This window comes from Choloepus didactylus, chromosome 7, assembly GCF_015220235.1.
Source record: "Choloepus didactylus isolate mChoDid1 chromosome 7, mChoDid1.pri, whole genome shotgun sequence".
Taxonomy (NCBI): domain Eukaryota; kingdom Metazoa; phylum Chordata; class Mammalia; order Pilosa; family Megalonychidae; genus Choloepus; species Choloepus didactylus.
In genome coordinates this window covers 14,439,823-14,452,782 of record NC_051313.1, presented here as the reverse complement: position 1 = coordinate 14,452,782, position 12,960 = coordinate 14,439,823, and the positions used below count along the sequence as shown (strand labels likewise).

Here is a 12,960-nt window from a genome sequence, read left to right as displayed (position 1 = left end):
TTAATGATTATTTATGAGTATAAGACTAACCACTTATTTCTGTGTTTTGCACAAAAAAAGTTATATTCTTTAAGTTCACTGAGAGATTTGACACAATATTTGACTTTCCAATATGCTTTTGGTGAAACATCAGTACCTTTCCATATTCACGATGTTCTGCTCTAGAATAATTTAAGTCTAACAAATATTCTATGTATTGTTAGAGGGCATAATAAATTTAAGGAGATTTCCTGCATTTATTTGAGCATTTAATAAAGAAAAGTAATGAAGCCATAAATTTTAATTCCAACAACCAAAGATTAATTCCATAATTTATAATTAAATTCTTACCAATTAATCCACTCAATCTATAATATTTTTAGAATATTTAAGATGAGTCTATTTCAATTGGATATTTACCATTTTCTGGTCATTCATGTTTGAAAATTTAGAGCCATCTTCATTTCCTCTCTCTTATTTCTTATATTCCTTTTGACATCAATCTCTTTATGTATCATTTAAATGCATTTTCCTACCATTTCTCACTGCCACTATCCCAGCCCATGCATGTAACTCTTCATGCCTGCTCTGCTCTGATTTGTCAGTCTCTTCTTGCTTATCTCTTGCCTTCATATTGATTCCTTGCAGCTTGTATTTCCTGGAAGTATCCATAACAACTCTTTTCTGATCAGATCAAACTTCGGTTTTGTATTCAAAGGGTCCACAGTCCAGCTTCACTTTACCATCCAGCATTATCTTCCGCACATAAACTTCAGAGCAGCTTTCCCACTCAGATTCCCATACCCTCACTTGGTTCACCCACTGCCTGCCTCTCTCCAACTAAAACGTCCTCTGTCTTCTTATTACCACATCAACTCTTCTTTGAATAAATATTTCAAAAGCCATCATACCTGTATTTTCCAGACAACTCCACCAACTTATGTTGAAACTCTACATGCAACTATCTCTACCATATCGCTTCAGCCATGGACTTTTCTCTGATTACTTCTTCAGCTGAAATCTTTCTCCCAAGATTTTATCCTCCAAAAGGAAAGCTTGCAATGTCTTTGTGCTGAGCAATGGAAACCACAAAGTTGGTGAACAATAGATTAAATCAAAATGAAGTGCTAAGAGCTAAAGGATAAGAAATGGCTTGAAGTGTTCCTTATCAATAATATAAAATATATGCTATTGTCAGATTTTACAGCCCCTGAAATTGCTTAACTTTAAAGAAAGGACTCAAAGATGGAAACTTAGCTTGCAGGGACCCATATACTCCTTTGCAATAATATATGAAATGAATATACAATGAAAGGAGTTGGGATTTAAATTTAAGACAGATAAAAGCTATTTAATGACTACAATTTATTCTATTAAAATAATTTATTTTATCAGAAAGAACAGTCAGAATTTAGCTAAAGAAAAGGAAGGGCTGTAGTAATTTTAGCAATCCTTTTTCCAAATAACCAAGTTTTTTATTGACTTCGTCAGATAAAACTACTTGACAAGCGTGGTAGCCATTAGTCTGCTAGAGTAGGTGAAAAGTCACAAAATAAAAGCTAGACTTAGGAGAGGTGTTTTTGTTTCTCCATCAATTCCGCAAGAGACTAGGGGAGAGCAGATAAACCAAACCACAGTTTTCTTAACACTTCATTTATCTCCAGTTGGATAGTTTAAGATTATTAAGACCAACCACTAACTTTAGTGTTTCCTGCAAAAAGGTTTCATCTCATCTGGCAATTAAAAATATATTTATTATCTCTAAGATGTTCAGCTGGCACCACGTTAGACATTCTTTAAAGAGGCTATTCCAGACAGTTGAAAGATGGAAATGTCTTTTTGCTTTTACTTCTGATCCGTCTTCCAAATCATATCTGTCCTTCATTTTACGATGGAAGGGGTTGTTCAGCATTTTCCTCATCTGTTTTTCTCCTTTAAGAATCAAACTGATTTTCTGGAAGCACAGACACCATTAGTACAAGATTATCCAGATTTTTTCTGTCTTTGGTAGCTGTGTTAGCTGCTTTCCTTCCTCTAGAATCCAAAGGCCAAGGGTTCAAGCCTAACTGTCACCTACAAGCTCTTCACCTTGGTCAGGTTGATGTCTCAGATCCTCAGAGTGCTTACCTGGAAAACCTGTGAGTTTTACAGATAAACCTGTAATCATGCCCATCTTCATATGGCTGTTGTGAGAACTGAACAAATGAGGAAATGCTCCACAAACTAATGTTCTGTGATTCCTTCAGAAGTATTTGGGTGCAGTGTCCTTTCCAGCTTTGAAAAAATATATTTCTTGATTGAGTCTGGAGGTGCTGCAGTGTAAAAGTTATTGGAAATTAAATTATAACATATACTAATTCATCATTTAGTATATATTAATGTATATACATATACATTGATATTAATGCATGTGTATTAATATCCGTTTATGACCCCCCATTACAAACACCTTGTATTAGTGTGGTAAGCTTGTTACAACTGATATAAGAATATTATTATAATTGTACTATTAACTATAGTCCATAGTTTACATAAGCTATGTAACACACTGTTTGTGTCGTACAGTCCTATGGCTTTTTAAAAAAATTTTATTCTAGGAACATACATACAACCTAAAAATTCTCTTTTAACCACAATCAAATATATAATTCAGTGCTGTTAATTATGTTCACAATGTTGTGCTATCATCACCACCATCCATTACCAAAGCTTTCTATCACATCAAACAGAAACTCAGTGTCAACTGAACATTAACTTCCAGTTCTCTAGCATACCCCATCCCCTGATAGCCTGTATTCTAGTTTCTGACTCTGTGAATTTGCTTTTTCTCATTATTTCAATCAATGAGATCATCAATATTGGTCCTTTTGTGTCTGGCTTATTTCACTCAACATGATGTCTTCAGGGTTCATCCATGTTGTCACATGCATCAAGGACTCCACCCCTTTTCATGGCTGAATAAAATTCCATTGTCTGTATATACCATGTTTTGTTTTAATGGAGCATTTTTTATTGGACATTCCACATGTGGTACAGAACCGAGAACAATGTCATCTGTGGTCACTGAAGAGAAGGAAAAACAGGCCAAAGAGTGAAGCAGCAGGAAGTCAGGATGAGTTTAAAGGCAAAGCTTGCCCTGCAGGAGAAGTTTGCACAATTCCAACATGTTTATGGAGTGTCTGCTATTTGTAAACCATTCCTGCACCTTGGAGACTTTTCCTAATGGTAAAATACTGCCATTCAGTTATTTCCAAGGAGGTGTCAAAATTCTGACCAGTTACTGTCTGATCTAATACTAACCTATTAACATGTTAACATTAAATCCAGTGAGCATGAATAGCAAAAGGATTGCAGCCGAAAGTGGTATGAACGAGCATATGAGAGTTTTAAACAAATATTATTCTTTTAGGTGACAACCATAAGACAAAAACCCAAATTAATCTCCATTTATTATTCTTTCCTCAGTGGCAACCAAAGGCAGTGTGGGAAGAGTAGTTTGCATTGAGGGAAGGCAAAGGGATGCACTGAATTTAGAAAAGTTAAAAACAATAATAAAACCAACTTATAGTCTGTCTGCTTTTTATTGCTGCATGCCTGCAATTCTAAACAAAGTTAGTTACAAAACATTCCTTGAAAAAAATCTTCTGTTTGTCTATGTTTAAACAATCAATTTGGTTACTGCTCAGTTTTAATAATATATGTAAATTTTTAAATTAGCACATTTTTATTACTTATCTTCTAATGAACATCACTTTCCACCTAAAAACTAATTCAGTAAACTCCTACACAACACACACAAACTCAGCTATATTCATTCATTTTGAGAATACGTTCTTAATGATTCCAAATCCTTTTAACTCATTTTGGGTGCAATTTGGGCTCTCAACCCTTGGGTTAATACATATCTGCTTTTTTAGTACTGGATTGGAAATAAATGGTGGTAAGATGGTGATTGTAAAGAGGAAGAACAACAATTTGAATTTCTTCAATTCTGTAGGTTTATGTACCCTCTTGGAGTTTTTATCCATGTTTAAAATTTTTCAGCTGAAGAAACATTTGATGGACACTAGGATTGATTCCAAAGATGCAAAAGCAGATCTCCAATTTCTGGAATTTATTGTGAAATGAGATTTTTATGCATCTTTGTCACACTTCTTCTTATGTTTAAGACTTCTCTGAACTATTTGTTTAGTTATTTCTTCATGTGAAAGTCACTTTTCAAAACTAAAATTAATAAAAATGTTCTTTAATAAACTAAAAAAGGTAAATAGATTGGTGATGGTAGCACTATATTGTGTACATAATTAGCAGTACTGAAATAGATAACTGAATGTGATTAAAAGGGGAAATGTTATATGTATAAGGTAACAACATAAAAATTGAAAACAAAATCCATGAACTACACTATACAAACAGTAGACTCTAAGTTAAACCATGGATGATAGTTAATAAATAGTACAATTAAAAAAATGTGCTATCACCAATTGTAGCAAATGTTCCACACCAATGTAAGGTGCTAATAATAGGGTTATAATAATAATAGGGTGTTAATAATAGGGTGGTAAATGGGAATCCTGAATTTTACAAATGACTGTTCTGCAAACCCACAAGATCTCTAAAAAGGAAAAAAAAATAAAAAATAATTGTTCTGTGCAGTGTATTGAACATGAAAATTCAAAGATCAATTTTGATGACGATAGTGACAAATTTGCAGAAATTAAGCCTTAAAAACAGAAAATATAATGTTTCTATTCATTATGGTGATAGACCAATATGCAGGTATAGTTTCTTCCCTTTCTCAAAAAGTACGTGAGTATGATTAAGGATTAATTCATTACTTTCCCCCTATTTTATAGTACAATATTTGTTTTATTATTTGATGTTTTTAAATTAACATGATTGTATGTGGAAATTTCAACAAAGGATAAATTTCACTGTCTGCATCACTTTTCTGGCAGATATTATTTGTTTCATTTCATGATTATTATTGAAAGTAATTTTGTTGAATGGGTGTTAAAAATGATCTGTTTGAGTCTGCCACTGTCTCTTCCTTTATTGTCATGAGTATTTTAAAATACAAACAAATAAACAAATAAATAAAATGAATATTATTTCTTCTTGAGTCAGTATAGGTAGTCTTAGTGTTTCTAGGAATTTGTCCACTTCATCTAGGTTATCTAATTTGTTGGCATACTGTTGTTCATAGTATCCTATTATAAACTGTTTTATTTCTGTGAGGTCAGTAGCTATGTTATGCCATCATTTCTCATTTTAGTTATTTGCATCCTCTCTCCTTTTTTCTTTGTCAGTCCAGCTAAGGGTTTGTAGATTTTCTTGATCTTTTCAAAGAATTGTCTTTTGGTTTTGTTGATTCTCTCTACTGTTTTTTATTTTCTATTTCATTTGTCTCCACTTTAATCTTTGTAATTTCCTTCCACTCACTTTGGTTTTAGTTTGCTCTTCCTTTTCTAGATCCTCCAGTTGTAAGATAGGTCTTTAATTTCAGATCTTTCTCAGATCTTTTCTTCTTTTTTCTTTTTTTAAGTTTTTACAGTTTTATTAATCCTCTGATGAAAAATCTGCACAATCACAGATCAAGTCATTGAAGAATCTTTACTCCTTCTGTTATCCAATCTCCAGTTCACATTTTGCCAGCACCAACATTGGCCTCTGCAGGCCCCCTGACTTTCTTCGTTCTGTTCTTGCGTTCCTTTTGCTGTTTTCTAGAGATCTTTTTCTTCTCATACAGACCATGTCTTGCAAGTCTGTGTTTGGGTTCATTTTTCTTTGCATAATCCAAGGAGTCATAAATCATGCCAAAGCCAGTTGTCTTGCCACCACCAAAATGGGTTCTGAATCCAAATACAAAGATGACATCTGGTGTAGTCTGGTACATTTTGGCTAGTTTTTCTCGAATTTCTGTCTTAGGTACTGTTGCCTTTCCAGGGTGAAGAATATCGATGACCATTTGTTTCTGCTGAAGTAGTTGGTTGGTCATGAATTTCCTGGTCTGGATGATTACGTTGTCATTTATGATGGTGGGTGATCCTCAAGCAGCCAGAGAGGAGAAGAGCCCTTCTTCTTTTTTAATGTAAGCATTTAGAGCTATAAATTTTCCTCTCAGCACAGTCTTTGCTGCATCCCATAAGGTTTGGTGTGTTGTGTTTGCATTTTCATTTACCTCAAGATATTTCCTAATTTCTCTTGTGATTTCTTCTTGGCTGTTTAAGGATGAAGTGTTTTATTTCCACATATTTCTGGATTTTCAAGTTATTGTTTACTAGCCTCAGAAAGATACAATGTATGATTTTGATATTTTTAAACATATAGAGACCATATGTGACCTAGCGTATAGTCTACCCCCGAGAATGATCCATGTGCACTACAGCAGAATGTGTATTGGTAGTGTGCTGGTCTGAATCTGTTACATACACCACAAAAGCCATGTTCTTTTAATCCAATCTTGTGGGTGCAGACTTATTATGGGTGGGATCTTTTGATTAGGTTGTTTCCATGAAGAAGTGACCCACCCAGTTGTGGGTGGGACCTTTTGATTAGATTATTTCCATGGAGATGTGACCTGCCCATTCAAGGTGGGTCTTAATTAGTTTACTGGAGTCCTTAAGAGAGCTCAGAGCTGACACAGACCCAGACACTTGGAGATGAAGCTCTGAGTTTGTCCTGGAGAAGCTAAGAGAGGACCCCAGTCACTTAAAGAGAAATGCCCTGGGAGAAACAAGCAAGGATGCACAGGAGCTGAGAGAGAAAAGCTAAGACAGAAGCCCAGAGACATTTTGGAGAAAGCAACCCAACCCGGGAGGAAAGAACCGGCAGACGCCAGCCACATGCCTTCCCAGTTGACAGAGGTGTTCTGGATGCCATTGGCCTTTCTTCAGTGAAGTTATCCTTTTGTTGATGCCTTATTTTGGACACTTTTATGGCCTTAGAACTCTAAATTTGTAACCTAATAAACTCACTTTATAAAAGCCAATCCTTTTCTGTTTTTTGTTTGTTTGTTTTGTTTTGTTTTGTTTTTTGCATTCTGGCAGCTTCAGCTAACTTAACATACTGCTTTTAGATGAAGTGTTCTATATGTCTGTTAGGTCTCACTGATTTATGGTATCATTAAAGTTTTCTATTTCCTCATCAGTCTTCTGTCTAGATATTCTATCCATTTTTGAAAGTGCATTGGAATCTCCTTCTATTAACGTATGTTGTAGTTTGAAGCTATTATGTACCCCAGAAAAGATCATATTCTTTTAATTCATTCCTGTGGGTGCAAACGTATTTTGGGTGGGACCCTTATGATTAGGGTCATATCAACTGAGACGTGATGCACCTTATTCTAGGTGGGTCTTAATCCTCTTACTGGAGTCCTTGGTAAGAGGATAAAACTTTCAGAGAAGTTTGGAGAAAATCCCCAGAGAAGCTAAGAGAGCATACAGAGAAAACAGAGAGGAAGCCACTGAAGCCAGAAGCTGAAAGCAATGAAACCCAGTGGTGAAGGACCAGCAGATGCTGGTCATGTGCCTTCCCATGTGACAGAGGTGTCCCAGACGCTGGAGTCCTGTCTTCAGAGTCCAGGTATCATCCTGTTTGATGCCTTGAGTTGGACATTTTCACAGCCCAGGAAACATAAATTGTAAGTCAATAAATCCCTGCTTTACCAACCCACAACAATGTATAACTTTCTTTTTCTTCCTTCAAATCTGTCAATATTTGCTTCATATATTTTGGGTGCTCTGCTATTACATGTATATATACTTATAATTGTTATGTTTCCTTGTTGAATTGACCCTTTATCAGTATTTAGTACCCTTCTTTGTCCATCACAACTGTTTTGACTTATAGTCTATTTTTTTATATAGTATGGTTACTCCAGTTGTCTTTTGGTTACTATTTGCATGGTATATATTTTTCCATCCTTTCATTTTCAACCTACCCATGTCTTTGAATTTAAAATGAGTCTCTTGTAAGTAGTGTATAGTTGAGTCACTTTTTAAAAATCCATTCTGCCGATTTTTGTGTTTTGGCTGGATAGTCTAATCTGCTTGTGTTCATAGTAACTACTGATAATGCAGGACTTTCTTTTGCCATTTTGCTACATGGTCTTTGTAAGTCTTATACCTTTTTTGTCCCTCAAATCTTCCATTAATACCCACTTTCACATTTATTTGATTTTTTGTATCTTACCATTTTGAGCCCTTTCTCATTTCTTTCTGTATATATTTTTCAGCTTTTATCTTTGTGGTTAACGTGGGGCTAAAATTTAACATCCTAACTCTATAACAATCACATTTGATTTGATACCAACTTAACTTTAGTAGCATACATCTACCCTCTTCCTATACTAAGGCCCATGCAAAGCCAATTTGTAAAGACTGTGATAGGTGTTTTTTGCATTGGTTTGTTTGGCTTTGTTAGCTCCTGGCAGTCAAGGAAATCTCTGTCAAAACATGAGCTAGATACAAACTTAAGAAACAGATAGCTCAGGGACTAAATCCCAGAGTTGACACTTTAAAATATTAAATGTGGTCTATGACTGCTTCCTTTTCCGATACACGTTGGTAGACCAACTCAACAGAGGAGAGGATAGTTTTTTCTTCTGCTTCAATGTATTGAAGCATACCACCTCCAAGTAATTCTCTGCTCTGAATGCACAGAGGAGGAAGTTTGCCAAGCTGGGATCCGGGCTCTCTAGAAGCAGCTGGGAGCTTCACCTGTGAGGTCGTGGAGCTAGTCTTGGCAGGAGCACCGACTCAGGCAGCTCGGGGGAAGAGTCACTCGTCCTTTCCACAGTGTGTTCTGGAACCTGCCACAGCCTTCAGAGGACAGGCTGTCTTCCCACCCGGGGCTGGTGGAAGCCTAGGCTTCTGGCTCCTCATCCTCGAACCATTCTGAACTTTTTCAGGATGGGTAGCAGTCCTCTAGAGGCCCCCAAACCCAGACTTTAGCAGCTGGCAGATGGTCTCAGGCTGTGGCAGTATTCAGGAATGGGCTGTCCTGGACACAGACTCCTCTCTTCCTTTCACCTTCCCAGATGAGCTCCCTAATCTGCTTGCTGCCCTGAGTGAGCAGGACACTCGGCTGCAGGAGGTGCACTCAGCCTTCTTGGCCACCTGCAGGAGCACGGTGGGACTTTGTGCAGCAGCTCCCAGTCCCTCGGGGCCATCAGGGAACTGCTCAAGCACTTTGCCCATGGTGTTGCGCTCCGGGGCACCAGCAGCAGCACCTTGTGAAGCAGCTGGTCCATGGCAGTTCCTTCTTTTCTCCCAGCTGAGCCCTGAGTGGACTCAAAGCCATGCCTGGCCAAGGCGGGGTCTTCAAGCTGGGGACATGGATCTCCTCACCCCCTTCTGCCATCATCCACATGGTGGCATCTCCAAATCCAGGGCAGGACCAAGGACAGGGGCCCCACCACCAGTTTCCTGACTAGTGGATGGCCATCTCTTCTTGCACTGCCTCCAACCTACCCCAGCTTTTGCCAGGATCCACCAGCAACCGTCAGAACTGTGTGGTGTTTCCTGGGGGCTTGTGGAGACCATGATTTCACAGAAGATACCCCTCACACCCACATGCCTCATTCTTGTTTGCTGGGGAAGAGGAATCACCTACAATGAGAATGAGACAATTTGACACAAAACAAAGTAAAAGTCTTTTTGATCAGTCAAAATCTTTTGCAAACAAGATTACAAGACAAACAAAGAAACAAGAAATGATGGCCCATCCAAAGAAAGAGGCTAAAAATCCAGAAAACATCAACAAAGACCAGACTGAACAAACTAGACAAAGACTGTCAAAAAATGATCTTCAGTATGTTCAAGGAGATGAAAGGAAATAAAGATAAAGAACTAAAGGATATCAGAAAAACAAGGGATAATCAATATAGGAATCTCAATAAAGAAGTATAAATTTTAAAAAGGATCCAAACAGAACTACTAGAGTTGAAGATCATATTAAATGAGATAAAAAATTCCTTAGAGGGTTTCGACAGCAGTTTGGAGCTGGCAGAAGGAAGAATCAGTGAAGAAAAGACAATTGAAATGAGTCAGGCTGAGCAGCAGAAACAAGAAAGAATGTAAAAAATCATCTTCAATTTTATCCATATGGGAACAAAAGTTGACATCACCTAGAATCTATTATATGCACTTAAACCTCTAAATGCTTTGTATAACTAAAGACATAAGTGAAGTGATTTGAATTAAAATTTTTGGGATTTGAAGCCAGACAGTTGCTTGTATCAGAGTTCATGTTTACAACGACTGCATTATACTCCCCTCTGCAGATAACCCAGGTAAAGCTTCCTGCACTATCAGAGGAAGCAATCCCATGCAGAGGGTCTCCATAACACTCTGCTTATCTCAATAATTACAGCTGCCACATCGTTCCATATATTTTACATTTCTGTGTCCCATTAGAGTATGAATTTCTTGAAGAGAGTTATTTAATTTTTATCTTTGTTTACTATTTGTGCAATGAATGAGTTCATGTTATTGGTTGTGTGAAAGTCAGGGCAGAAGTCACAGTTATTTAGGAAAAGATTTGATCTGTGTCTAATGAGCCTGCATTGCTATCTTGAGATCTGAGGAGCTGTTTTGTAAGTACTGGCATATGACTAAGTCTGAGCCGGGTCATTGCTCTCAGTAATAAGACTTTAGAACAAAGACATAATGTACCTTTCATGACCCAAACATATGTCTTGAGAATACACTCAAAGCATCAATTTTCAGCAAAGCAAGAAGTTAAAAAATCTATGGCATATACCTGGTTTCTGGATACAACCACCCTAATGCAAGGGACAGAAGAACTTGTTAGACAAAACTCAGGATCAGCAATATCTAGAATATGAGAAACTACAGGACAAATAACAAGTGTTCTTCAATAAATGAAATACGAGGAAAAAAATAAAATGAGAGAAAGAATCTACAGAGTTTTAGCTAAGACTTACAGGATAAGTCAATCAAATGCTCCATGTGGATCCTGACGCTCACAAGCAATACGAAACCAAGCAAACAAAACACGTAAGAGTCAATTGGGGAAATTTTAAATGGCTGAATATTTTGTAAAATTAAGGTTTTATTGTCAATTTCTCTTTAGATGTAATAATGATATCAATACATTTATAAAAGAATTGTTGTCTCTTATAGATGGACACTGAAGTATTTAGGAATGAAATCTGATGCCTTGGATTTACTTTTAAAAATCATGATGGAATTGCCATGAGCTGATAATTAATTAAGCTGGGTCATGGGTACATGCAATTGGGTAGGCTCATTTCATTACTTTTATATGTATTTAATTTTTTCCATAATAAAAATTAAATAAATTTGTTTCTGCAAAATGGCTTACGAGTCCAATGTGGATTTCCTGTCTGGTCTGGAATTGAACATTTTCTTGTCATTCGTTAGTCAGCCACTTGCTCTGTGAATTGCTATGTACCAAACTACACCAAATCTTAGTGGCTTGCAAGGACAACAATCACTTTTTTGTTTCTCTTCCTGTAATTAGGGCAAGGTTCAACAGGAGCAGCTTTTCTTTGTTCCAGATAGCATCAGCTGGGGCAGCTCATCTGGGGTCTGGAGGACTTACTTTCAAGATGACCCACTCTTATTGAGCAGCCCATCGGTGCTGGCTGTCAGCTGAAGAGTTCAGCCAGGGTGGTGAGCTGAGGGCCTGGATTCCTCCAAACGTGGGGCTGCTTGAGCTTCCCAAGGGCATGGTGGCTTTGTTCCAAGAGCAAGTGTCCCAAGAGACAGGAATTAGAAAGTGCCAGTTTCTTAAGATCTGGGCACAGAAGCTGGTACGGCATCATTTCCTTTATCTACAGGTGAAGCAGTCAGAAACATCAGATTCAAGGCCATGGAGGATAGACCTCGCCTCTCAGTGGGAGGGTGTCAAAGAATGTAAAAATCAAACAACTAGCCTTTGCAGTCAAGCCTTAGGACACGTATCAAACTACAGAACCATACTATGAAAATAGCTAGACTAAATATTACTGATGTTTGGGCCTCCAGATCTAAGCAGTTCTCCTTACAATAGGCCCAGCGCATGAGAGACACAGTGTCCATGTTCAAATAGATAATACTAGGTCATGTAGAGGTAAGAAGGGCAGAACAAATCCCTGGAGTTGTTTGGCGTGGTTGGGAGTTAACTGCGGTGGAATGGAAGGTAAACTGCTGCTGAAGCCTTGCATGTACCTGCCTTCCCCCATCCCTGCAGGGTCCCAGAAATGACCTCAACTGGGTGGGCCATGAGGAACTGGTCTCTCATTTCTCCTTTCAACACTAATGTGGTGGCAATGCCAAGGAGTCACCGCCACCCAATTTTGTTCATGAATGTGATAGGTATAGGAGAGTTTGGAGTAGCATTGAGAGTATGGAAAGTTTGACAATGGCTAAATTTCATGAATAATGTTGGGGGCTAAGAGAATTATTAGGGAAAAGGGTAACTGGAATATTATTTGGTTTGTACCAGTCAAAGAAATCTTATTCTCTTCTCCACCCCAAGTCTGAATATATTTGTCCAGCTAAAATGTTCTGCAGGTTAGAACCACAAGTAAATAGTGATTTGGAATATAAATTATTTTTCTTCTGATACATTCTTAGCTCATTTTTAAATTATGCTTTGCAGCCAAACTTATCTTCTGGGAATCTTTTCCTTAACTGATTTCCACCCATCTGTCTTTAAGCAATTATTTTAATTGATTACATTTGCTTTGTTACCTGTTTCTGATGGAGCTGTCATTTTAGACACTTCTAGATTCAGTTGTTCAACAGACATTTATTAAGCACCTCATCTGAACTGTGACCCCAGCTATTGAGGTTTTAAATGAAAAATATATTTCATGAGCAAGGTACAAAAATGCTGTGGGAACACAGTGGAGAGGGATAAAAGTTGCCTCGGGAAGTTGGGGCAAGCTTCGTAGAAAAGGTGACATTTCAGCCGGATCTTGATGGATAGGTGAGAGCCGACCAGTTGGAG

At 37.5% G+C, this 12,960-nt stretch overlaps 1 protein-coding gene across 1 annotated transcript; it reads right to left on the bottom strand.

Annotated features, from left to right (window-relative positions):
- Positions 1–5,620: 5,620 nt before the first annotated feature.
- Positions 5,621–6,007, bottom strand: LOC119540472 (40S ribosomal protein S24-like). The gene has a single exon (XM_037844612.1). The coding sequence runs from the start codon at positions 5,975–5,977 to the stop codon at positions 5,621–5,623; it is 357 nt and encodes a 118-aa protein (XP_037700540.1). The 5' UTR covers positions 5,978–6,007.
- Positions 6,008–12,960: the final 6,953 nt, after the last annotated feature.

What these genes read in the sequence shown, in the direction of transcription:
- LOC119540472 (XM_037844612.1), bottom strand. Translation starts at nt 5,977, where the DNA reads ATGACCAACCAACTACTTCAGCAGAAACAAATGGTCATCGATATTCTT.